Here is a 26,436-nt window from a genome sequence, read left to right as displayed (position 1 = left end):
TTAGCAGGGCAGACAGACTTTATTAGTGGTATCAGTACAGCAGAGGTGCCATGGAACAGGGGGGAAGGGACCCATGCCTGAACCAGTCCCCTCCTGCCCCTGCCGGACCCTACCAAGATGGGGCCTGGCCTACACCAGTTCCTCCTGCTCCACCTGAAATGTGGGGGTGGAGAGCCCGGGGCTGGCCTTGCTTCTTGCTCCCCTTATCAATCCAGTATTGTCACTTCCTTGCAGGGATTAGGTCTCTCTCTCCCCAGCCCCTAGGCAGGGAACCCCAGCTACTGGGGAGGGGCAACTTTGGGGGGGGGGGGCCTGAGGCCTAACAATAGCCTCTAGGGCCCCTCCCTGCCCCATACCCTTGAGTTCCCTGGGACCCAATGCAAGCAGGTGGAAGGAGGACTGAGGGCTTCAGGGGGTATGGGCCCCCAGGCGTTTGGGTTTGAGGGAACCCCACAGCGACTGAACGCCCCTGCGGACAGTCCACCCTACACGCCGGGCAACAGACTCAGCAGGGGGTGCTGGGAGGCAGGAGGTGGAGGCCTGGGAGCGTGCATCCAGACACTTCTGGTAGCGGAGCTGCAAAGAGGCAGGTGGAGCAGTCACTCTCCAGCCTGCCCCCTGTGAGGTGGGCGTCATCACTGCACCACCCTACCCGCTTACCATGCACGCAGCCTGCACGGCCTCTGAGAGGCTGGCGGCATTGGGCTCGCACCAGAACATGTGGCAGCAGAAGGAGGCTGGGCCGGCAGCCATGATGAATGCAAATGTGTGGACATCTCTGCCCACAGCCAGGAAGGAGAGGAAACGCACCCGACATTCCCCCAGCACTGCTTCCGTCTAGAGGGATGGAATCCAGTTAGAAAGGAACAGCCCAACCCTCTCTTCCACTGGGCACATCCACCTTACTGGCAGCTCTTCCTCAACCCCCCAGGCTCCCCTCCATGGCAAGGCTCAGCCAGGCCTTCTCCCACCGCAGTCTTTACCTGCTGATGCAAGATGGTAAGGGTAGCAGGGGCCACGCTGACGTGACTTGGGGTCCACTGCTCACGGCTACTGGAGGCCAGGACTGACTCCAGGGCCCCATTTATCACATCTACCCCTGGAAGATAAGGACACAAACATGACACCACTAGGGGTGGGGAGAGGATACCCCAGGGCCTTTGCTCCATCCCCACTTCACCAGTCAACAGCCCTAGATGATGCTGCACAGGTCTCCCTTCCTTGGTGCCCTCCTCCTTGGCTTCAGTGATTTAGCACTTTTCTGGTTTCTTCCATATTGAATCCTAGGCTTGGTTTTCTTCACTTGACTCTGCCTCTTCCTTCAGCCTCCAAAATGAACTGACTCCCTGAAGCTCTGACCCCCCCTTATCTTGGCTCTCAGTGTTCACCCACATTCAGACATCATACTGCATCATACCACAAGGACTCCCAAATCAGCCCCTATAAGCCCCTCCTCTCCCAAGACCCAACCTTTGTTTTATATCCACTTGAGGTGTGTTGACTTGTGTCCTGCCGTGCATGCCATCCATTACAGTGCACAACCCCACGTACACCTTACAACAATCTCTCAACTGATTCTTTTATCACCATTTTACAGATAAGGAAACTGAAGCTTACAGTTCCCCTGCTCCTTCTCTTTATTTCTAGTTTTCAGAACTTGAAGGACTGTCAAATCTTAGTTGGATTCAGTAATTTCAGTAATTTCTAGAATGTGCTAAAAGGACAAGTAATGCCAGGTTCCTAGCTTTTAGATCAATCAACATCCCCCTGTAACACAGTGGTTCCCTCCACCTCAGACTGCTATTAAACACTTCACTCTTGCTGGCACTCAGCAGAGAACCGGGGCAGAAGCAGGACATGGGGCATGGTGGGGGTATGGGCTCCGGTCCCTGCACTACTCATGAATGGGCTGTGCGATCTACTGAGTCTTTACCTTCGCAGAGAAGAGGTTAGAGGAAACCATGCCAACGTGGAAGCATGCAGCTTTGTGGCCCACTCCTGGGTCCTCTCGCCCCTTTCAGTGCCTCTGGGCTCCCACAGGAGCAGACCACATGGACCCTTTGTGGGCAGAGGACAAGGAAGAGGACAAATGTCTTCCTCGAAAGTCCTCTCTCTTCTTGGCCTTGCTCATCTTACCTCTGGCTGGATCAAGGCCAAATTCCTCTCCCAAGCATGCAAGTCCTCCAAAAACTGGCCTCATCTGAGCTGTCAAGCCTCATATTTTATAGCTCCCTGAGCTTCAAATGATTTATGTAGCATTTATTAACATTTAATCTTGGCAAATGCCCTGGTAGGCAGATGGGGAATACAAAGTAAGAGAAGAGGATGCCCTCAAGGGACACAGGCTGTAACTGGAAAAGCCTCTGTCTGGAGTGCCCTCTCCCTCTTGACTATGTGAGAACTCCCAATTCTCATCCTTCAGGGATCACCCAGGCCCCACCCAGGAACCCTTCCCTGCTGCAGGGCAGAGAGGGAATGTTGCTGGGACAACTCTTAGCACATCTCAAGGACAGAAGGCAAGTTTATTTCATCTGTGTCCCCAGTCCCAGCACAGGGCTTATCTACTTAAGGAATTCCAGATGCATGAGCAAGACACCCTCAAGGCAACATGGGCCAGTGCATCCAAACTGGTATAACCAAGTAAGCTAGGAGCCCATAGAAGGGTGAACACACAGGCAGTTCCTGAGTGGGTCAGGTCCGATTGCCAAGGGCTGTGGTGTGTTTGACATTTATGTCAGTCAGTGGAAAATCTCGAAGACCGTAAGTGTGGACAAGGTATCAAAGTCAAACAACTTAATAAGCTCTTAGGGCCATGGGGGTGGGGTTTGGCCTTGGAGCATGGGGAGGATCAGCATAGAGGTGGGTAAAGTAGTGGAGCAATGTGGCCTAGAAACAGTCTGCCGTATTTGGTGACAACTCAGGATTAAAACCTATACCCTGACCCCCAGCCCTGCACTCCCAAACCCCCTTATACTACTGTGCATTTTTTTTTCCACATCAATTGTTGCCTTCCAACATACTACATAATTTGGTTATTGTCTGTCTCTCCCGGCTAGAAGGTCAGCTACCTGAAGGCAAGAATCTGTCAGTTTTGTTCATTAATGTGTACCAAGAACCTAGAATAGTGCCTGGAACAATCAGGCATCCAATAGTCACTTGTTGAATAAATGAATGATTTACGAATATTGCAGCTTCAGGAGGAGCCAATGTTAAACTCCTGGAGGTTAAAAAGGGAGCATAAGACAAAGCAGGAAGTGAGTTTAGGGACTCAATAGAGCAGACCCATGGAAGTGACGGGCAGCAGAGGGGGCAATCAAGGATCGCAGACAGTTGCTTCATCACAGTGAGAACCTGTGTAAGGTGGTGGGTAGATAGGGGAGTAGGGGTAATAACTGGAAGAGGCAACAAGGGTTTGAAAGCTGAGGGCAAAAGGCAGAAAGAAATGAAAGCAAACGTGCAGAGGTCAGCCAACCTTCCTTCTTGCTCCCTGAGCATGATTTTCTCACCTCCAGCTCCATGTCTGTGGCACTGCCATTGAATCCAACTGGTATACCAACTCCCCTTTGCAAGTCCAGGCCTTCTTTCGAACCCCACCTCAATCCCCATCCTTTCTAAGAAGGGTTCCCTTATAGGATATAAGGTGCTGGTCATTAAAGTCAGCGTGGTTTGAGGGGAAGAGCAGAGAATTGAGGATGACCAGGTTTGAGTCCTACGCCTACCATCTCCTGGCCATGTCATTTGAGGCAAGTCTCATTCATTGTTTCATTTGTTTGTTCATTTATCCATCCACCAAACAGCTGAGTTCTTCCTAAGTATCTTTTGATATGACACCTGACCACTTCTTAAAGCACTCTCCTTTTTGCCTCCCTCCCCTCTCCTTCTGCTCCCACAATCTTTATCAATTTCATCCTCCTCTGTCCATTAAATGCTGGGGGATCTAAAAGCTAGGCCTACCCTCATTTCTCTTTTCACTGTGGGCTGCCACACTCATGGTTTTGATTACCTCTATAACCCAATAATGCCACATTTGAATCTGCAACCCAGACCTCTCCTCTGTGAATCCAACTGCCAACCTGAGTTTGTCACTCAGCTTCCCCGTCAAACTCGGCATGTCCGAAACTGAACTCCAATCTCCATACCAAAACTGGCCTCTTCCAATATCTGCTACCTTTAAAGAATGGCATCACCATCCGTTAATTCCCAAAACCAGGAAGTCAGGGGTCAGCCTGAATGCCTGTCCCTCATCCCACATCCAGTCAATCACCAAGACCTGTTGATTTTAATTATCTAAACACCTCTTGAATCTGCACGCTCTTCCTCAGTTCCACCATAGTCCATGATACTCTTCTTATCCCATGACTACCCAAGATCCCCCTAATTGATTCCTCACATCCACATCCACCTGCTAAACATCTTTTTCCATGGTACAGCCAAAGCCAACTTTTACAAAATTCAAATCTGATTATACCAAGTGCTTTCCTGAAAACTCAGCTATAGCTCCTTGCTGCTCTCAGGATGAAGAACAAATGGTTAATGTGGCCTCTGAGGTCCCATAAGGTCTGACTGCCACCCAGCTCCCAGCCTCATCTGGCTCCAGTGGCCTTCTCTCCATGCATTTGAAGTACCAAAGTACTTCCACAGTGGGTCCTCTTCTACACTGTTCACCCTGCCTGGAATTGTCTTCCCCTGCTTTATTCCTATCTCCATCCCACTTTACCACATTAGCTCCCATTCAGTTTTTGATCTCAGTTCAAATGTCAATTTCTCAAGGAAGTCTTTTCCAACATAGTTTTATAGCACCTTGCAGCTTTCTTTCAATGAATGACTCAATTCATAATTACACATTTATTATTAATATGATTATTTGACTAATTCTTGTTTTGTTTTGTTTTTTCTGCTGTAACCTTCCGTAACCTCCACGAAAGCTGTGGTCATTGTTCGCCCAGGACCCAGCACATGGTGGGCTTCATAGGTATTTGTTAAGTGAATGAACACATAAATAACAGTACCGTGAAAGCACTAGAAATAAAAGAGAGAACCAGATAGTCTCTACTCTCAGTTTCCTTATCTACAAAATGGGTATTACCATAATCCCAACCTCACAGGATCGTCAAGACTTGAATGACATATAAGGAAGTACTTCACAAGCAATAAAGCATGTCACAGTTATGCTCACTGCTTCCTCTCTGGATGCTCACAGCTCATTGTTAGTGCTGCAACACCAAACCCAGCTCCCAGTATTTCCAGTCATCTAAGACCTGCCTCCCAACCCAATCAAAGCTTTTCCGTGGAATCCAAGAGTGCATCTCCCGATGTGCCTGGTTCATTGGTTCAAACTCAATGAAGGCCAACTGCTGCTATAGGCAGGACACAGAATGCAGATGGGACAGAGGTACACGAGGCGGGATGCATTTTAAAGAGCGGGGTGACATCAAGCATGAGGAAGTTCTGGTAAAAAAAGGCATTGGGAAGCAGAGGGTGGGCAGTGGTCCCTGGGAGAAGAAGAACACACATACCAACAGGTTTAGCAACAGGCACATTCCCCAGGTAATAGACTTGGAACTTTTGTACCAACTCATTCTTAGGCGCTGGAAATTCCACTGTGGGAAAGAAAAGGAGGATCAGTCGTGGTGGCAGACCTTGCTCACTCTCAGTCCCCACCACCAGGGCATAAGCTGGGTATGCACCCAGCCAAAGCCCTACCTACCTCCACTCCTTCCCCATCTCCCTTTAACTTATTTGATCCAAAGAATTTAGTCTCCATGTGCCCATTTTTTTTATCATGTCCACGTAGTAGCTTGTGCCTCTTCTTGAGTCACCTCACCTTTGCCAACAAAGCTGAGCTGGACCTGGCAGGGTTGTGGCACTGACCTTGGAAAGGGACATCCACCAGTTTAGAGTGGTCCAGGGAGAGTCCATTTACCAAGCAGCGGGCATTACGCCTTTCGGCCATGATCTGAGGAGAGGAGGGGAGGAGCGAGGGAGAGTCTGTTAGGGCTTCATTGCCCTGGAGTCCCCCACCCCCACTCAATGACCCCACCCACATCCTTGTAGAGCAAAGGTGGCAGCTAGTCCAGGGAGCGGAGGGGGCCGTGCCTTAGAGCAGATCTCATGCAGGCTGGTGGCGATGTTCTTGGCAGGTGCCTCACAGCGAAACACGTGGCACTTGAGCATCTGGGTCAGCTTATCGCGAGCTACGTAGGCAAAGTCCCTGTTGGGGAAGGAGCACCTCAGTGTCTCCCAGTGCCATCCAGTGTGAGGCGTCATCCCTACCCCATCCATGCCCTCCCTGTCCATTGCAGCTCCTTCAGGGCTTCTGCCCTTGGGATGGTGTCCTGTGGGTGCTGCCTTCTGGCTGGAGGGTAGACAGGCAAGCATGCCAAGGTGGGGGAAAATGGGAGAGCACAGCGGGCAGGAAGGGGAAGGGCAGAATAGGGGAACTTGGGTGCTTTGAGGCATCTGGTCCAGGTGTGGGAGGAGGAACAGTCAAGGTAAATAGACATAAGTACCTCTCTCTGGGTCCAGCAGCACAAGAGAGGCAAAGAATAGAGTTAGGAAGGAGGGCCCCCACCCTGACTGCTGGATGAGCCCCCACCCTAGGATCCCAGGCCCAGCTCCCACCTTCCGCTGTCCCGCCCGACGCCCCAAACGCGAATGCTGACGATGGGCTGGGCATGCAGTAGGGCCTGACTCTGCGGCTCCACCAGCTTTAGTGTCTCGTCCTCCAGCTGTAGCAGCAGGTCCTTTCCCTGCGGGCCCAGGAAGCAGGCACTCAGTGGAGCCCCAGCTGGGGAGGTGGCTGATCTCTGCCACCTCCAGCTCAGGGGAGGTCAGCCACAGCTCTGAGGCCCCGGCCTTGGTGTTGGACCACCCACCCTGCAGGCCTCGCTCTACTAGAGTCACATTTGCCATCTCTAACGTGACTCCCTTTATCGTCTGGTCACTGTGAGAAGCCACGTCCCCAGGCCCCCACCTGGGATCGCACACCCATCTCCCTGGGCTGTCACTTGCGGGGTTGACCCCTCCCTCCCCCAGTCGTTGCTCCAGCAGCCCAGCTCCCTTTCTTTCTCTCAAGCCCCCTCCCCTTCTCCGCTGAACCATAACGGCCAACTCAGCCCTCACCTCCCCCCAGCCCCCAGACATGGGGTCGTGCAAATTGTTCTTGTGGTAGGAGAGCTGACGGATGCAGCTGTTGACGGCCACGCTGCTGCGTCCAGGGGCCAGCTCCTCCTCGGTCATCTCCACCCAGCCTAGGGAACGCACGGCGAAACACTGCCAGACACAGAAGAGGGGGTGGGAGGTAGCGGGTCTGAGCTAGGACTGGAGGGCCCCCAACACAGGACGCTCTCTCTGCTAGGAGCAGAGGAGTTCCTGACTCAGAACTTGGCAGCTGGGAGGGTGTTCTGAGCTAAGACTGAAAAGCTCCCCAAACAGGATACAGTTGGCGGGAGGGGGATGGTCTCAGAGGAGACCCCTGCCAGTACAAGGAGGCATCTGAGCCAAGCCCGATGGACCCCCTGGCAAGGCACTGGATTGGCTGAATTAAACACTGACGTGCCTCTGGCTCAGACATGGGGATCTGTGCTAAGACTGGAAGAGCTCCTAACTCAGGACCGGGAGAGCTTCCTGAGACCAGAGATGCCCCTCCAGAACACAACACAGGGGGTCTCCTGCACACAGAGGAGTCCCAGCCTGGGGAATGGGCATTGGTCTTGAACAAACCTTGATCCCTGGGTTGGCATTCCGTGGGGGCAGCTTCTCCTCCTCTTGGGGTAATGGTTCTGGGCTGGAGGAAGATGGTAACACTTGGTACAAATCCCCGAACATGGAGCTGTCCTAAGGCCCCTCCCAGAGTGATCCATCCCTTGCCAGCCCACTGTATCATGCCTTCCCACTCACCTGAGGACCTGAGCTGGGAAGGGCAACGTCCCCTCCTCAGGGTCCTTCAGTCCCAAATCCATAGGAGCCTCCTCACTGGGTTCATCCTTGGGAAGGGAAGAGAGGAGTCAGGGCCAAAATGATGCCCCTTCTCCAGCTCCCCCATTATAAAGCAGGTCCCCTCACCTTCCAAAATTCTCCATCCTCAAAGCCTTCTCGGTGGGCAAAGCCTGTCCAAGTGAGCTAGGAAGAGGGATGGGAGTAGTAAGTGGGTGGCTCACATCACTCCAGCAGCACCACCCCTCCACCCCTGGACAAAAGAACAACAGGCCTGTGAGCTCACCTGAGACTCCTCTTGGGGGCTGCTCCCCTGTGAGAGAGAGGCCCGGCCCGGGGGCTCCCACTGGGTGGTCCCTGTTGGGATGTGCCAGTAGTAGGTCCCTGAGGTATCCTGGACCCTCATCCATCCAGCCGGCAGGTCGGAATCCGTCTCGAAGGCGTTGGGGTTCCAAAAGGAATCTGCTGAGTGGGGGGACTGATGAGGGTCTGCCCACCCAACAAGCAGACAGTGGGTACTTATGCCCAGCCCCCTCACGGAGACCCCATGGTGGAGAGGAAGGGATGGGGGAAGGGCTCCAGCACAAGGTTCCTGCTTCCTCCTAGAGCTTGCAGTCTGGAGTCATAACATGGGGGACCACCAGCAGGGGACATGACTCGGGTCTCCTCCTGGACCCTGCTCCTGACTAATGTGCCCACATAGAGGGAAGGAGGAAGGCAGAGAGTAGGGAAGGAGGTTGGGTGACCCCAACTGACCTCCTATCATACATATCCATATCTCAGGTGCACACACTTATCAGCAGCTCCTGCACACACATGTGCACTCAGACACACAACACATATAAGCCCTACTACACACCTGTGCAGCCACCACCAACACAAGGGGGTGCACACACAGAAAATACCAGCAGAGATGGCGGGTACCACAGGGGCACACACGTGTACGGGGGCAAACATACACACACGTACCCCAACTCCAGCCATACCCTAAGGCAGACACCATACACAGACGTATGCACACAGACGGTTATATGTATCAGCTCCCACCACACGTGTGCAGAAGCCACACCCACAACAACCCCCTACACATGTGTGGGTACCACCCAGAGAGTGAATGCACACTCAGTCAACCTCTGCCACATGTGTGCAAATGCCACACTCACACCCTGACCCTTGCCACACACACATGCAGGCAAACGTTTTCTGCACATGCACACATACCTGTGACATACACCCCTCTTCTTCCAGCAGAGCCACACCACTCCAGCTCCGTAACCCAGCTTCTGCCTCTTCTACCTCTCCTCCCCACCCAGCCCCACCCCACATCATGCCCCCTCACCTGGGCTGCTGTCCTGCAGGATGATGGCCAGGAAAAAGTCCTGGGAGAACATGGCGCTGGTTCCCAGCCCCTCCTGCCTCCACCCTCCCTCCTCACAGCCCCTCCAGCCCAGCCAGCTGGGCTCACAGCCTGGTGCTGGGCTGCAGAGAAAAGCTCATCCCGCCCCCTTCTCACCAGGGCAGAGCGCCTGCCAGGCAAGATCCTCCCCCGCCTGGCGCTCACTAAGGAGGGGCCAGGACCACCATGGGAGGGGACCTCCTTGGGGTTGGGATGGAGGCTCCTCATAAGACCCCAGCCCTTCCTGCTCACATCTCTTCTTTCGAATCCTGGCTCCCCTCCCCCAATCCTGAATCTCCATCCCACCCCGCAACGGGCACCACAGTACCACAGTCAAATGTAGTCTTAGGGACACCAGGAAGCTCAGCCCCTTGGGAATACCTTAGCCACCTGGGGCCCTGCAAAGCCTGTAGCTCTCAGCACAAAAAGGGTGTGGCTTCAGGGCTCCCAGGGATCCCTCCCCTGCCCAGAACCTGTCCTGCAGTTTGAGCCCAAAAGTGGGCCTTAAGGGCTGGGCCCCAGCAAGCTTGAGGTTGGGCTTGGGGCTTCCCAGCACAGCCCCCCTCACCTGCCAGGGCCCAGCTAGGCTGCAGCGTCTCCTCGGCAACCGCAGCACCAGGATGGCTGGGAGTGCCCAGACTGCTGACGTGCTTCCCGTTACCAGGGAAACCAGGAATCCTGACTGGTCCAAGAGACAGCACTGAGGATACAGGCAGTCCCCAGACCCAGGCTGCTGGGCAACCAGGCACAGAGGGGCTGGGAGCAGGTGTGGTTACCCAAGGTGGCTGCACACCTGATGGGAGAGTTATTTGAGCAAGATGTCTCACTACCCTGTTTGCAAATGAGGTGGGCCCACAGAGGAGGGGCTCTTTTTGCCTGTCCAGCCTTCTAGGTAGCCATTACCACCTCATCTTCCTCCACCCTCCCCTCCCCTCATGCCCCAGGGAATTAGAATACCCGCTCTTCCCCAGGGACCCTCCATCACCTTCAGGGCTCTCCTGTCAAACCTTTCAGGTACACCGGCACCCAGGGCAACCGTGCCCTCCACAGCCACACCCTTATTCATGAAGGGTCGTACACCTCTTGAATCTGGGGACCAATTCACCATCTTCTGACTGAGTCACGCACACCAATCCATCTGCCATCCCTGGTAGCTTGTACCTTCCTGCTTCAAAGAGCTTCATCCTTCCAATCTGTCCTGGAAGGGGCTGCTCTCCCCCCTCTGACCATCTGGGAGGCCCTTCTGGAGCCTGGCATATCTCCCTCCAAGCAAAGCCCTGCTCAGGTCTTTGTGCCACATGCACACATTTATTCAGGAATGTACATCTTCACTCTTGCATCAACTCATTCAGGTGTTCATGCACAAATTCAAAGGTTTGTGTATCATTCATTCATCCATCCATGCATGCCTTCATGGTGAAACCAGGTGTAGCCATTTGCTCAGGAGTCAGTGAATCACGTAATGCTCTCTCCTCTTCTCCATCCCCATGTCAGTACAGTAGTCCAAGCTACTACCTGCAACTCTTACCTGGATCACTGCAACAGCCTCACAGGTGGGCTCCCTCCTCCAGCCTAGTCTCCTCCAATCTGGACTGCACACTACAGCCCACATGATTGTTCCAAAATGCTGAACTATTCTCCACTTTAATACTCTTAATTGTTTTCTCTTGCCCTCAGAATAGAACTCAAACTCCTCCCAGGTGTGTGTGCTGTTCTGATCCCCTAACCTTCTGCCTCGCAGCCTTATCTCTGATCACCCTCCACCCCCCTTGTCTCTCCCTGCTTGGCAGGCCCCTCATCCTTTCCAAGCCCACCCTCCCTCCCTCAATCTTCACCTGACTATCACCCACTCCTCCTTCAGGCATACATGTAAAGGCCATGTCTCAAAACTGACCCACCCCCTCTCCCCCACCATACACACAGGCAGGGCTGGGTGCCCCTCCTGCACCTCCCCATCCCAGTGCTCACCACGCTGATCAGAGCTGCCTGTCTATCTCTGTCTCCCCCACTAGACTGTGAGTGCCCTAAGGGCAGGAACCTCTGTCCCCTGTAGTATGCCTTCTCAGCATTTAGGACAAGCCTGGCACCGAGTATGAACCCAACACACGTAGTAAATTTCATTCACTCATTCACTCACTCATACATTCATTCAGGCACTTATGCATTCAGTCAACAACTTTGTGGCTGGGAAGGAGAAAATAATTTTTGCTCAATTCTACTCCATTCCTACAGGAGCCCAGACTTCCTCCGTGGCCTTCATGATCTTGGCACAACAATTACAAAAGAGTAAGCAGTGACTCGGCCCCTTCCCTAGGCTGGCCCCACACCACTCCCTCCACTTTCCAGAGCCTCCACCAGAGCTTGATCCTTGGCCATCCTCTCTCACTGAGGTCGATGCCCATGCCCAGCAGGCCCTTCCCACATCTTCAGCAGCACCAGCCTCCTCCCAGAAGGCTCACAGGTACAGCTACTGCACTGACCATCCCGGCAGGCCCTCCAATATTTGGCCTCTGACTCAAACCACCCCCCCACTAGAGCAGAGGCTGCAAACTAGCAACCTATAGACCAATACAAGACTCAGATTTTGTATGGCCTGCATGGTGCTTTAAAAAAAAAAAAACAGAATTGGTTGCTAACATTTAGAAATTGGGATATTTCACATCAATGTCCAGTTTTCAGTTTACCTTGAAAAGTGGCGTGAACTGGCCCCATTGCAACTGCATTCCCCCGCCCAACCCTATAAATAATCAGCTGGCGTGAAGCAGCAGCTGCTCCCTTTAAAGGATGTCCAAGCAATGACCATCGAAAGCCACTAACATCACAGAAAAGAGAGGCAATCAGACTTTGCCTTTGATAGATGTACTCAATACCACCTACGAGGTGTCCTTGCAAAAAGCAAAACACAAAAAACTCTCAAATCCAAATCTGATCAAGTCTCTAGAACACACTACCAAATTTGCAGGACATCTAGGGGAAGAGAAACCTGCTCAATGCCACCACAGGGAGAGAGTCTGCAAATCCAGACCATGGAAAACCCAAGCCAAATAACCCTGTGTCTCCAATTTAAAACAACAACCTGCAAGCAAAAATAAAGAGACCATGGGATGGAAGCATAACATACAGCTCAAAAGAAACTTTAAGATACACACCCACCATCAAAAGGTCTAGGACTATTTGATTATTGATTCAAATAATCAAAATTTTTTTAAATTGCAGAGTGAGGGGTCATTTATTAAACAACTGGGAAATTGTAAACACTGGATATTTGATAATATTAAGGAATTATTGTTAAATTTTTGTACTCATGATAATGGTATTGTGCATTGTTTTAAGAGTTTTGTTTTCTAGAAATGCATGGGTAAACACTTATGGATTTGATTGTTTGCTTCAAAATAACCTAGGCTAGGGCCCAGGAGTAGATCAGGGTATAGATGCAGCAAGATTAGTCATGTGTTGATAATTGTTGAAACTGGGTCATGGGTAAATTGGGCTCACTATTCTATTCTCTCTACTTTTGTAGATGTTTGAAAATGTCCATAATAAGTTTCTGGCATGCCCTTGACTCCATGGCTTCATGAACTGCATGCTCCCCTGCAAAGGCTCCCCAGTCTGGGGTCTGGTAGAGTGCCTGCTGCCAGGTGCTCACCAGTCTTTCCTAGTCTCTGCTTACACTCCAATCCACAGAACTCCGGGCTTGTAGCTACAACCCAGTATCTCTGTCCTCTGTTCCTCAACTCTGCATCTCTATGTGACATCAGCAAATATGGAGACTCAATGTATTTAAATGGGACACATTCATTGATCAATCCTTGGAGGCCTAATACCTACTTTCTCCTCCTGCCCACCCCATGAACAAGGATCTATTTATTCTTCCTTTATTTCCCAACTTTTAGACAGTATTCTATTCCTGATACTAAGAATACAAAACAGTATCCTTGCAATGCCCAGAGTGGTGCTCTGCACACAAGCCCCAACCTCAGTCTTTCCAAGTAGATGTGTGTGGGGAGGTAATGCTGCCCCCAGATCCAGCCTGTTAAAAGCCGGCTCACGGGCACCCGGCTTACCGTGCTGTGCGCTTCAGTGGCAGGGTAAGCAGGGCCGAGAGCTCGGGTCTAGACTCAGTTCTTTTTTTTTTTTTTTTTAATTTTTTTTTTAAAGATTTTATTTATTTGACAGAGACATAGCAAGAGAGGGAACACAAGCAGGGGGAGTGGGAGAGGGAGAAGCAGGCTTCCCGCCGAGCAGGGAGCCCGATGCGGGGCTCGATCCCAGGACCCTGGGATCAGGACCTGAGCCGAAGGCAGATGCTTAACGACTGAGCCACCCAGGCGCCCCTAGACTCAGTTCTACTGTGATCCCAGACTGTCTGTGACTATGGGAAAGCTACCTCACCTCTCCAGGCCTACTTTTCATCACCTTTACTATGGGCATCATAATAGTATCTACCTCACAACATTATTGTGAGGATTCAATACGATAATGCTGAGCATAGGGCAGTACCTGGTAATGCTCCATAAATGCAAAGAGCCCACTGTCCATCAGCGTCCATGATGCATGGACCTATCAGTTTGTGCAAGCATTCTGAATATAGGAATGGTTTCATTCAGGAAAACCTGGTTACAGCCTGCTGAGGACTGAGGACATGGGCTCTGTAGCTCACACGCTGGCTCAGGCCCTGGCCTTGATTTGGAGAGGCCTGACCTCTGCCCTCTTGCCCTCCCATCTTCCCCATGTCAAGTTCCATAAGGTACCTGTGTCCTCTGGGGAGCCGTAGGAGGGACTGCCCTGGGATAAGGTAGCCCAGCTTGAGTCCTCGTCACTGGCCGCACTGTTCCGCATGCCAAACAGGAGGCTGGCACTCTTGCTGTGCTCTCGGGGACCATCTGCAAGGGCCTGGGGTCTGGGGGGCACCTCCACACTCTCCGGGGGCTCAGGCAGCCCTTGGGGAGAAGACAAGTCCTCCTCCTCCTCCTCCTCATCCTCTTCCTCATCATCCTCCTCGGCCTCCCCTGCCGCCTTCTCCTCTCCTTCATCTGGCCCCTGCTCTTGGGTGCTGATGATCAGGCCGGATCCTCGGAGCCCTCTGTTGGCCGCATTGTGGGCGGAGAGCTCCAGCTCAGAGTACAGGTGCATCAGGCCTTTGGGGCCCAAGGGTGCCATCTCAGGCTCCTGACTGGCCTCCTCTGCCAGGGTCAAGGTCACGTTGCGGTTCTGGTCACGATGAGCTGTGGCAGCCCGCCGGAGCTGGTTCTGGCCCTCCTTTAGCCACTTGGCATTGGCAGGGCCTGGCTCAGGCCCACCACCCTCCCCCATGGCACTGCGCAGGTCCTTGGGTCCCACAGCCGTGGCCTGCAGCTTGGAGTTGAGCAGCTGGTTGTGGGCAGCGTGCAGGGGCAGGGGTAGGCTCAGGCCGGGGCCTCCGTGGCTATTGGCATTAATGGCCGACTGGCTCAGTGACGATGGAACAGACATGGCCTTGGCAGATCCTGTGGGGTGAGGAGAGGAGACCGTGTTGAGCCTCCAGGTCAGAACAGCAGCACCCCTGCTTCTGCCCGGGGCTGTGCTCTGCACCTCCTCATCTCCCTTATGCTCAGCAGACCAGCACCCACTGCTCTGTGTCCTGTGAGCTATTTTCCCATGACAACAACTCGGCTCAACTCCTGTCCCCCCTCACCACCACCCACTCAACCACCATCTCCACCAAAGGCTAGGGCCACGCCTACAGTCCACCCTGGCCCCAAATCCCCAGCCCTGAGCTCTCTGAGACAGCACAGCCAGCCCTGCTCTGCCCTCACTCCCAACGGCAGAGCCTCCAAACAGTGGCTCTCTGTGCATCCCCACCCCCAGCCGATCCGACCGGGGCTTACTGTGCCAGGGACCCAGCTGGTGTGGGACTGGCTCATGTGTTCTGGACACTGGACACGGACTACCCCCTTCCTCTCAGCACGTTGCTATCCACAGCCTCCTACTGTGAGCTCCCCAGGCAGCGTTCCTATCATCATAAATCACTGGGCCCAACCAGCCCCAAAGCCCAGCCCTACTAGGGACTGTGAGAATAGGAGAGAATGAGCTACAGACCCATCCTTCAAGGGCATGGACCTGGGAAGGAAGGTCACAGAGGAAGGGCGGTCAGCTCCAATCCATGGCTCCTTTGGCCAGCTGAAGCTACATTCTGATGGGTGTATCTATAAAGTATTTCACTTGGGGCACCACTCCATCTGCCAGCCCCTATCATGCCCCATGCCTGGCTCACTGCAGGGGCTTTTGCCCTGTACCCCCCAGCCCTTCAGGTCTTGATCCAAACACCACCTTCTCAGTGAGGCTTTCCCCGACACTGTTTTAAAACTGCAGGCCACCATGCCCTCTCTCAGCAACACCCAAACCTTCCCTAGTGCCTAGCACCATCTGTCAAGCTATTTACCAATATTATTATTACTATTTGTTTAATGATTGTCTCCTCATGACTATAATTTCGGTTTCATGGTGGAGGATTTTGTCTTTTTTTTTTTTTTCAATGCCGTATGCCTAGAGCCTCACACAGTCCTGGTGCAGAACAGGAATTCAATAAGTATTTGTTGAATGAATGTATAACTCTGCCCTCCTATCTCCTCGAGGCCTGATTTTAGCAGCTTCAGAAAACACACTTTGGCCATGTTACTGTGCCTCAACCACTGCTCGTGGTGGCCCAACCAAATCCCATCTTCCCTTCAGGTGAGGGCATCTCCTGTTCCACAGTGAGAGCCCCCTCCCACTTCCTGTCCCCTTGGACCGCCTCACTACAAGCCCTTTGTGGATCACCTTCTCCGCCTACCTATCCTTCCAGCCACAGCACCCAATGATCCCACCATCAAGGCCTCATTCCATCTTCCCCATCTGCCTCACCTTCCACTGCTCTACTGCTCTCCTTCCCTGACCCCCACTGTAAAGTGCTTACTCCCTGGGCCCTCACTGCCACCACCTCGCAGGCCATTCTCTCTGACCAACCACTACCCAATTCTCCCTTATCCTGGCCCTCTTAGCTCCTACTGCGTTACCTTCCACTTCCCCCCATGCCCTCCCTGAGTCCCCCCTCCCTCCTTGACCCTTGTCCCCATCACACAACTCTCCCTCACTGACTGCCCCTCACTACTCACCTCTCTCTCTGACTCCCACTGTATGGTTCTCTCTCCCCCATTTCTCCCCTGGCCCCACCGAGGAGTTCTCTCTCCCCTGACCCCCTGCCCTGGCCCTCTCTGCACCTCAGCGTAGCTCTCAGCCCTGAGCACAGGTGGCCAGTGCGGGGCTTTAGGCTGCCTGAGCAAGGCTCTGCTGTCTCTCAGGCGCAGTGCACAATGCCTTTCCATCACGCCTCCCCCCTCAGACCCTAGCACAACTCTGTGCACACATCTGTGACATGGGTGAAAAAAATGCTGTCTGGGTGTCTGCCTCACGCGGAACTGCTGGGCTGCTTGATGTAGCTCCACCTGGGCAATAAGCAAACTCATGGTCACTGGCATAAACGAGAAAAATAAACAGCTCCGCCACTACCTAGAACCACAGTAATCTTCCAAAAATGGAAACCAGATTGTGTCACTCCCCAGTTGGAAAACTTAGATGGCTCACTGCTGCCTGTAGGATAGAGTCTGTGCTCACTAGCAGGACACTGAGAGCCTCCTTGAGCCAATCCCTATGACCTCTCAGACCTCCCCCATTCCCTGCCTCCTTCACACCTTACATTCCAGTCTCACAAAGTATGGAAGATTCTAGAAGATGTCACACCCTGACAGCCCTGGCTCTTTGTTTACAGTGCTCCCCCGGCTTGGAATCCTGTCTCCCCATGTCAGAACCTCTGCTCGTGTTTCAAAACTTGACTTGGCAGGCACGACTCCTAAGCAGTGTGCCTTTCCTGTTTAGTCCTCTCTCTTCATGCTCAGGGGACCATCCCCTCCTCCGTGTCTCACGATACCCAGTGCCCCATTCCAACCAAACGCCTGAGACTGTGTCTTATTCAACTTCACATTCCCATTACCAAGGAGCGTGCACTATGCGTGTGCCACAAAGTGGGCCCTCGGTGTGGACAGAAGGGAAGGATGGAGGGGACAGATGTCACGTAAGAGGAATTCAGAGGCTCAGAACTCAGAATTCGGAGGTGGGAGCAGACACCGAGATAAGCTTGTGTGGCCCCGTGGGCTGAGAGTGGGCAACGGGATTGTTAGGGAGGGTGCTGGAGAATGATGAACTGCACCCAAGAAGGCAGGGGTCCCAGAGCAGTGAGGACCAAGATCTGGGAAAAGGGAGGGAGGGAGTTAGTGTGAACCAATATCCTGGCCCGAAGGCTGTTCCACGGTGGCATCTCCATGAGTGTCAGGATGTGGAAGACCTGTGACTCCGGCAAGCTCAGAGGATCACGGAGATGACGAGCCCTTCTCTGAAGCAGCAGTGTATGCAGCCAGGTTTTTAAGAGGTCAGGATAGGACCCACCTCCTTAGCACTTGGAGGTGTGATCTGGGAAAGGCACATACACTGTGAGTCTGGGACAGTGAAGAACCAGGTCATCTCCAGGGCAGTCCTGTCCCCCCTGGTCACCAGGGCAAAAAGTATTGGGGGAGAAATGAGGAAGCTCTGTTGTGAACAGCACTGAAGCCTAAGCACCTGGCTCAAGGCACTGTGTGGCACCATCACCTAATTTTTTGAGGTCAAAGGATGACCAGTGGCCCAGTATCCTCAAGAAGGGGCACATTTTGGGGTTAGGTGTACCTGAAGCCTCTCAAAGGATGGAAAGAGCCACACGGATTCTGGCTCAAGGCCGGGAGCTGGGCGAAGCCCTCAAGTCAAGGAGCTAAAAGAGTGGCCACTAAGCCTGAAGGAGCTGGGGTGGGGGTGCATCCTACTCAAGGTCAAGACTCCTCTAACCTAAAAAAAAAAAAAAAGACTCCTCTAACCTGCAGCTTATTATTTGCGAGGCACTGTGCTGGGCATGGGGAAGAGTGATGAGTTATAAAGCAATGGTCCCTCCCTAGTGGAGCACACAGTTTAGCAGGGAAACCACCCCTTACCATGCAGAGCAGTGCCAGTGTCTGACCAGTCCCTGGCACCGATGTGCACTCCCTGTTTGTTGAATAAATGATGGAGTATTGTGATGGGGGAGGAACAAGGCACTACAGGAGTAGGAGGCTGAGTCTTACTCCAGCCCAGACATCAGCAAAGAGCTGCTTAAGGAAAGGACTTTTAAGTTGAGACAAGACAACTCTCCTTGGACCACCCCCTGCACCATGTCTCCCTCCCAGAGGAGGACCTCCCACTCCTCCTTCACAGAGGAAATGGAAGCCAGGAGTTGAGGAATGTCCAGAAACACAAATTGGCTGACTTCAGCACCTATCCTTTTCTCCTTCTTCCTAAGACCAACTGCTTCATCTGTTGCTTGGTTCCTTCCTTTCATGCCTTTCCAGGAATTTTATACCACTGTGTATCCATTTTCTCTTCTACATAATCAACCTCTCCTTCTCAATGGGATCCACTATCTACCAACTTGCAAGCAGAATGTTTCTTGACCAACGCTCCTCCAGTGCCACTAGCTGCCTTCCCTCTCTCTCTCTCTCCCCAGCTCAAGCAAACTTCTTGAAAGATCTCTCTCTACTCACTCTTGTCATTTCCTCACCTTGCACTCACTGCTCAACCCTCTCTAATCCTGCTTCCACTCCCAGCATGTCTCAGTAACAGCTCTTGCCAAGGTCAGCAGGACCCTATGTCATCTAATGTGACCCTATGTCACATCATCTTGGTTGTACTCTCAGCATCCCTCAACACCCCGCCTCTCACCCAACTTTCACCCACGGCTTCCTCATGCCACATCTCTCAGTTTTCTGCCTACACCCTAGTTCCTGTCCGGTGGCTTCTTAGACCCTTATGCCGGCTTCTTAGACACCTTCCTCTACAGGCTGTTACACAACTGGGATTTCTCATGGTTTGTTCTTGCGCCCTTTCCTCTTTCTCATCAAATATTCAATGTAAGTATTTATTTGTGCCCAGAGCTTCAGGTGCCACCTATACACTGCTCATTTCCAAATTTACATCTCCATTTCAGACCCCTCATCCGAGCTCCAGACATGTACATTCAACTTCCTACTCAACATCTCTGTTGGGATGTCTCAAAGGCCTCTCAAACAAACATGCCTGCTTATGTTTCTCTCTCCCACACCCTTATTGGTCCTCTTTCAGGATCCTGGTTCATGGAGGGATATAACCACCCATTCTGTTGTGCAAATCAGAAGCAGGGGTACCATCCTTAACACTACCATCTGCCTCACTCCCCACATTCAATCCATCCCCAGATACTGATAATTTTCTCTCTGAGGAAAATTTCTGGACTTCATCTACTCTCTGCATCCATTACCATCACAATCCACACCAAGGACAAAGACCTTAAGATCAAAATCATTAACGGGGCCTAAACTGTCCTGCTCAGTGTGGCCTCTGCCTTCCACTCTGGCTTTAGCACTCTGCTCTCCAGCCTCACTGGCCTTCTTTCGATTCCTTGAAAACATCATGCTCTCTCCTTCCACAAGGTGTTTGCATGTGATTGTTCCCTTCTGCCTGGAACCTCCTTTTGCTAACCCTCAGCCTAACTAACTCGAGCTCATCCTTTACAACTGAGTTCAAATGTCATGTTCTCAGAGAAGCCTTCCTTGGTCCTCTCTCTCTACCTCCCAGACCAATTTAGCTTGTGCTCTTATGTATTCTCAAGGCACCATCCACCACCGCTTCATGGTATTTATTACACTTGTCATTTTATTCTTATCTGATTCCCTCCTGGATTGTGGGACAAGATCAAAGTCCATTTTGTTCATAATTATATCTTCAGTGCCTAACACTACCTAATATATAAAAGGTGCTCAAAGTTTATTTGTTGAATGAATAAATGATCAGATAGATGCAATTTTTTTAAAGGATCACACTGTGTTGAGAGTATTTAATGGGAGGTAGGCAAGAGGGTATGTTATTAGAGCAATGAGGGGGCGGAAAAAAGAGTTTTGGCCTAGATTAAATTGGGTAGCAGTGAGGATGGAGTGAAACGAATGGATTTGAAAAATATTTAGGTAGTGGATGTGACAGAATTTGGTGACATTAGATGCAGAGGGTGAGGGAGAGAGGTTAATCTAAAATGTTGCCCAGGATTCCAGCTTGGATAACTCATTGGAAAGTAGCCATTTCTGGGAGCTGAAAGAAGAACAGATTTGGAAGAAGGGTAGAGAGGGAACACATGGAAGATAATTCAGCTTGGGATCTGTAGGTAAGGAATTTCTGTTGAACTTCAATGGGGATGTCATGAGGGCAGCTGGATATGGAGTGCAGAAAAGAGGTCTGGGCCAGATACACACATCTGAGAATCATCAGCATATATAGATGAAATCTGAAGGCTTGGCAGTGAATAAAATACCAGAAGAGAAAGTACAGAATGAAAGAACACAGCTCAGGACAGAATCAAGAGCTTTACCAACATCTAAAGGGATGGGAGGGACGTAGCAAATGAGACCACCAAGGAGCAGACAATGCCAGACAAGAGAAACCAGAAAAATGCTTCCAGGACAGTTAACACACACCACTGAATATTACTAAAAGGTAGAGGGGGATAACAGAAAAGTGTCCATTCTAGTCGGCCACATGGAGGTCTCTAGTGACCTTGGCTCCAGCAGTTTCAGTGGGTGTCAGCGACAGAGACCAAATGAAGTGGTTTTAAGAATGAATGGGGGGCGCCTGGGTGGCTCAGTTGGTTAAGCGACTGCCTTCGGCTCAGGTCATGATCCTGGAGTCCCAGGATCGAGTCCCGCATCGGGCTCCCTGCTCGGCAGGGAGTCTGCTTCTCCCTCTGACCCTCCCCCCTCTCATGTGCTTGCTCTCTCTTATTCTCTCTCTCTCAAATAAATAAATAAAATCTTTAAAAAAAAAAAAGAATGAATGGAAAGTGAGAAAACGAAACGAAGACAGCAAATGTAGTCAAGGTTTTGGCTTTGAAAGAGTAGAGAGAGATGGGACTACGCTGGAGGAGCTGGGAATGCAAGAAATGCACAGGCAGATGCAAATAGGTTCGGAATAACCTCTGAATTGGCGGTAGGAAAACTGCTCTTAATGAGTGCTTCTGCGAGTGCTAGGCCTCCCGCTGAGCTGGGGACACAGCCGGCCCCAGGGCACACCCCTCGGTCGCCGAGGGCAACTGAATGCCGCTTGACAGATTCCAGACCTGGGACCCTGCAGAAATCCGTGAAGGCTCTGCCTATCTCACCCCACGTCCCGTTCCCTGCCCTTGACCTCCCCTCCCCCATCCCCCTCCCCCATCGCCCCCTCGCTTCGTGTCCCCCACTCTCGCCCCTCTCCAGACCCGAGGGACACGAGGTAAAGGTTGGGGAGGGGACCCTGTGAGGACCGAGGTGGAACCTACAAGGGGGGACAGGACGGAGGTCGGAATGCGTGCGGCGGCAGGAACGCCCGCGGGGATGGGGCCTGACCGAGGGACCCAGGCCGCCGCGGGGAAGGGGCTGCGGGGTCCGCCGACCGCTGGGGGTCGGGATCCAACCTCCAGGGCTGGGCCCGGGCAGGGGCAGCTCCTACCTGCGCGGGGAGGCCCCAGGCCCAGGTGGCGGAGGTGGCTCAGGCTGCGGGGCTCCGGCTCCGCGGCGGCTTCTCCATCACAACATCCCCCGCCCTGGAGCGCGCGGGCCGCGGGGCCGCGCCCCGAGCGGCGGAGGCGCGCGCGGGGCGGGAGGGCGGGGGGCGCGGAGAGGCGCCATCTTGGGCGGCGAGCGGGCACGGGCGCGCGAGCCCGTCGCGGGCGACTCTTGCCGCAGCCTCCCGAGGGCCGCGCCCTGCGGGACCCTTGGGCCTCAGTGCGCCCCACCGCCCAGCCGCCCTGGCCAGCCGCCAGCCCTGGGCCCGGGTCGCAGAGCTCTGCCCCTGCCTCGGCCGACCCCTGCCCAGCCCGGCACCGCCCTCCGCGGCGAGGCCCCGGACTCACCCAGCGCGCCCCGCAGGGCCCTGGGCGCACCCCCCCGCGCGCGCCGCACCGACGAGGCTGGCGCGGGAGCGGCTGTGGCGGTGGCCGGGCCGAGGCCGCGTGGGGAGGGGCTCCGAGGAGTCCGCCGGCTCCAGTCTTACGGCAGCAGTCCCTGACGTCCTGGTGGAGAGGCGATGAGGACACCGCGTTGGTAATAATAGTAATAGATCGTGTTGATTGACCGCTTACACTGTGCCAGGCTCCGTGTGAAACCTTTTTCGGGCATTCATCCTCACATCAGACATGCGAAGATGCCACTGTTATCCTTATTTTTCAGAGACAGATGCTGAGATGGAGAAAGGTAAAGCGACTTGCCTGCAGTCACAAGTGATGAAATCAGACTGAAAACTAGATGTTTCTTAACACTCTAGCCCTGCTGTGAAGGTAAAGGCTGTGACACCTAGGTCTCTAGCAGATACACAAAATAAATCCTCCCCCGGTAGAAATTCATAAGAGGGAAGGAAAAAGGGAGAATGTGGGTGAAAAGTATGAAGGAAGGAATGGAGGGGTGCCATGCTGCGCAGATGGTGGGATAGTATCCAGTGGTCAGGTCCGTGGCCAAGAGGCCATCAAGGATATGAGGGGAAATGTTACTATCCAGAAACCTTCTCTTGGTCCATTCCTCTAAGGCAGAGGTTTCAATTTATTGTAAATGCTAACTGTGGAGCAACTGACTGGAGAAGCCCTCAAGGTAAAACCTAAAACTAAAGGTGTCCAAATCTAAACTCATTATCTCATCCCTTTTATTGGCCTCCTAAGAAGTTTCACTGGGGTGAGAAAGGACCCTCCCCAAAACACACACACACACACACGCCTGGATGCAGGTACACTTTGTCCATCCCTGTGAATGGCACCACCATCTACTGGATTACCCAAGCCAGAAGCCTCAAGCTCATCCTTGACTACACTTTCACTTAACATGAGGTGAACACAAATGTTTTAAGGAATATTTCAAATATATACAAAAGGAGACTTAACAGTATAATGAGCCTTCCTATACCCATCATTTGGTTTCAATAATTATCATCTCCTGGCCAAGAGTTTATTATGATTTGACAAACATCTATGATATAAGAACCATGTACCAGATCCCAACCTAGAACCTAAGGATCCAAAAATGAATCAGATTTAAATGTAACCCAACCTGAGGGATATAACGTCTGACCTTGGTTCTTGAAAGACAAGTAATTACCCATAAGACGAAAGGTGTCCTCATTCATTCATTCATTCATTCATTCATTCTCTTTCAACAAATAGTTATTAAGTGTGAGGCACTGTCCTTGGTACTAGGAACATATAAACAAACAAGATTCAGTCCCCATCTTCATGAAGCTTGAATTAACACAGGAATGAGACATTAAACTTGTGGTTAGAAATGTGATGAGTATCTTGAAGGAGATGTACAGGATGCTATGAGTGGACTAAATTTGGCCTGGGAGGTTTGGGAAGGCTTTCATAAGGAAGTGACACATATGTGAGGGGAAGGGGTAAAGGAGATGGGAGGTCAGCCAGAAGAGAAAATTATTCCAAGTCCAAGGAGAAGTACAAAAAGGCCAGTATGGATGTAATAATGGTGAAGTATTCTTATTAGAAGTATTCTCATCTTATTAGATGAGCTGGAAAGGGTGGGTACATACCAAGTCAAAAAGGGCCTATTAGGCTGAGGGTTTTGGACATTATTTTAAGGGGAATGGAAAATCATCAAAGTGTTTGAGGCAGGAGAGTGGCATGTCCACCCTTGCATTTTAGAAGATCACTTCCAGCTGCTAAGTGGAGAATAGATAGAGCAAAATTGGCAGTGTGGGGACCAGTTAGGAGGCAATTGATGTTCTAGGTAGCAGATGATTATAGTGGTAGGAGTAGGAATGGAGAAAGTTGCATAGGTTTAATAAATATTCAGTAGGTAGAATTCACAAAAAGTGATCAATCAATTGATTGGCTATGGAATAAAGAGATGACATCCAGATTTCTGCTGGAGCAAATGAAAAAATCCAGAAATATCACCAGTTTACAAAGCAGAACACTTGTCTTCCCAACCCCATTGAATAGGGTGGCTGCAATATTCAGGAAAATCTCTTCTGTTAACCAGAGGCACACAGATAGTCGGGGGGTGGGGAAGGGTGGAGAAAGGAGTCTAATTAGCTAAGATGTAAAAAGGAAATTGTACAGTTCACATGTAATGCATGCGAAGACACACACAGTCTTCATGAATCCCTGATCTCTTCCTAGGTTTGCAGAGCTTCCTGATCAATGGGGAGTCAACCTGTGTCCTTCATTCATCCTCTCTCTATTGTATCTCTTCCCCACTTCTGATGTTCTCCACTACCTAGGAGCAACCGGTAGCCTATGAATTGCCTTAGATGCTCAGTGTGTGGTTCTGACCAATGTGGGTCCCTCTGAGGCAGCAATATTTTAAAATCATTACCTTGGATCTATTTAGGAAAAACTTGAATTAGAAGCAGATCTATCCAGAGTCACTTATCAAGAGTACTGACTTTATCCTATTTGGATTAATAGACCAACCATTTAGCATTACCAGGCAGTTGGCACCATATATGAGAGAATAGATCTTTCATCTCTATTAGCAGCAAAAACACTTAATGAAGCAAAGGCAACCTTTTCTACCACTACATATAAGTATTGCTTTGATATTGCAATCTTTCTTGTAGTTGATTCAATAAACCCTCTTTCTTCTGGGTGTTGTTATCATTTGAAAATCTATAAGGAGTAAAATCTTTCCAGATTAATGGAATTCATAAGTCACATGCTAGGCCTGGCAAGGGCTTGCTCGATACCCTTCTTCAAGAGGACTATTCTAATACATTCCCAGGAAGAGCATATAGGGTGAGAAGAGAAAAGGATCCAGGCCTGAATCCTAGGAGGACCAGTATTTGGGGAGCCAGCAGAGGAGAAAAAGGCTAAGAAGAAAACTGAGAAGAAACAGTAAGAGAAGAATCAGCAGAGAGTAATGTCATGGAAGAAATCCAAGGGAGGAAAGACTTTCAAGAAGGAAGAAGTGGTCAACAGCATCAAATGCAGCAAAGATTTCCAATAAGTTCAAGGCAAAAAAGTATCCTTTGAATTTGGCAACATTGAAGGCCTGGATCCCCATGATACGATCTGTGTCAGCAGAAAATGAGGGCAGAAGCCACAATGCAGTGAACTGAACAAATGAAAATGAGGAAGTAGAATAAGTGCAGACCTTCCTTTTGAGAAATTTGTAAGGAAGAATAGACTGTCGTGAAGAGTGATCTGAAGTTAAAGATTCTGGTTTTGTCTCTTTTTTTTAAGATGATAGAGACTTAAACATAGATATCAACTACAAAAAGATACCAGTAGAGAAGATGAATTTGAAAATAAAAAAGATGATGAGAGATGGAGGGAGATCCCGGAGGCAACAAAAGGAGGTAGGATCAAGGGCTTATGGAGAAGAATCAGACACCTTAACTTTATAAGCTGACAGGAAAGGGGAGAGGGCAAGGGTATAGGTAGGGTAATTAATAAAGTGGAGCAGGAAAGAGGTTGAGGGGTATCGTGCCCAGTGATACCAACATTTTCAAAGACTTTAGCTGAGGAAGGGAAGAAGTTTGGATGGAGAACAAGAAAAACCATACAAGGTAATTATTATCCTGTAGTGAACATGTCATTTTTGTTGTTAATCTGCACAGCATGCGCACCCCCCCCCTTCTTATTGGTAATAGCACGTAAGTGTTCTTTAAAGATCCATCCCGCCCCACTCTAAGTCTATGTGGTTCAGACAGGAATCACCCCAGTCTCATACACACGTCAGTGGCTAGGTTCCTAACCCATCATCAGGTCAAAGTGATCAGTTCAGAGATGAGCACATGATGAAATCAGATCCAGGAATTTTCCTGCAACCGTTGGGCAAGAGGTGCTCATAGAAGGCAAACCTGGTGGACATCTTGCCACCGGGAAAGAGCCTGCCTGAGAACAAAACCAACTCAAAGAAAGCAGAGCTAAGGGGTGGAGAGAGACAAATGCCTGGTAACATCATTTTAACATATATATTTACCTCTGCCTAAATTCACGTAAGTCAGTAAATTTCCTTTGTACTTAA

The 26,436-nt window shown here is 51.3% G+C and overlaps 1 protein-coding gene and 1 long non-coding RNA gene across 3 annotated transcripts; one reads left to right on the top strand and one right to left on the bottom strand.

The window, feature by feature from the left end:
• Positions 1–22,415, bottom strand: APBB1 (amyloid beta precursor protein binding family B member 1). 2 transcript variants are annotated; one of them, XM_034995510.1, is made up of 14 exons: positions 22,320–22,415; positions 14,083–14,817; positions 8,222–8,397; positions 8,065–8,121; positions 7,900–7,985; positions 7,723–7,786; positions 7,123–7,272; positions 6,622–6,749; positions 6,097–6,211; positions 5,872–5,956; positions 5,517–5,600; positions 984–1,099; positions 661–837; positions 1–576 (listed from the first exon to the last, which is right to left on the bottom strand). In XM_034995510.1, exons 2-14 carry the CDS (start codon positions 14,801–14,803, stop codon positions 409–411), a joined length of 2,127 nt encoding a protein of 708 aa, XP_034851401.1. In that variant the 5' UTR covers positions 14,804–14,817; positions 22,320–22,415; the 3' UTR covers positions 1–408. The 2 variants fall into 2 exon arrangements, with proteins under 2 accessions (XP_034851401.1, XP_034851400.1); XM_034995509.1 differs by lacking the exon at positions 22,320–22,415 and adding an exon at positions 21,917–22,086.
• On the top strand, positions 22,086–26,436 carry LOC118004258. Its single transcript, XR_004677522.1, has 3 exons — positions 22,086–22,509; positions 22,636–22,742; positions 24,588–26,436. It is a non-coding gene; the product is annotated as an uncharacterized LOC118004258 (long non-coding RNA).

Source organism: Mirounga leonina, unplaced genomic scaffold (genome assembly GCF_011800145.1).
Source record: "Mirounga leonina isolate KUSES-001 unplaced genomic scaffold, KU_Mleo_1.0 Mir_92, whole genome shotgun sequence".
Lineage (NCBI taxonomy): Eukaryota > Metazoa > Chordata > Mammalia > Carnivora > Phocidae > Mirounga > Mirounga leonina.
Note: the sequence above shows the minus strand (reverse complement) of the source record. Positions and strands in the feature narration are given on the sequence as shown.

Coding starts and splice junctions, on each gene's coding strand:
- APBB1 (XM_034995510.1), bottom strand. CDS start 14,803: ATGTCTGTTCCATCGTCACTGAGCCAGTCGGCCATTAATGCCAATAGC. Junction 6,212..6,621: donor GTCGGGCGGGACAGCGGAAG/GTGGGAGCTGGG, acceptor CTTCCCCAACAG/GGACTTTGCCTACGTAGCTC. Junction 838..983: donor TTACCATCTTGCATCAGCAG/GTAAAGACTGCG, acceptor CCATCCCTCTAG/ACGGAAGCAGTGCTGGGGGA.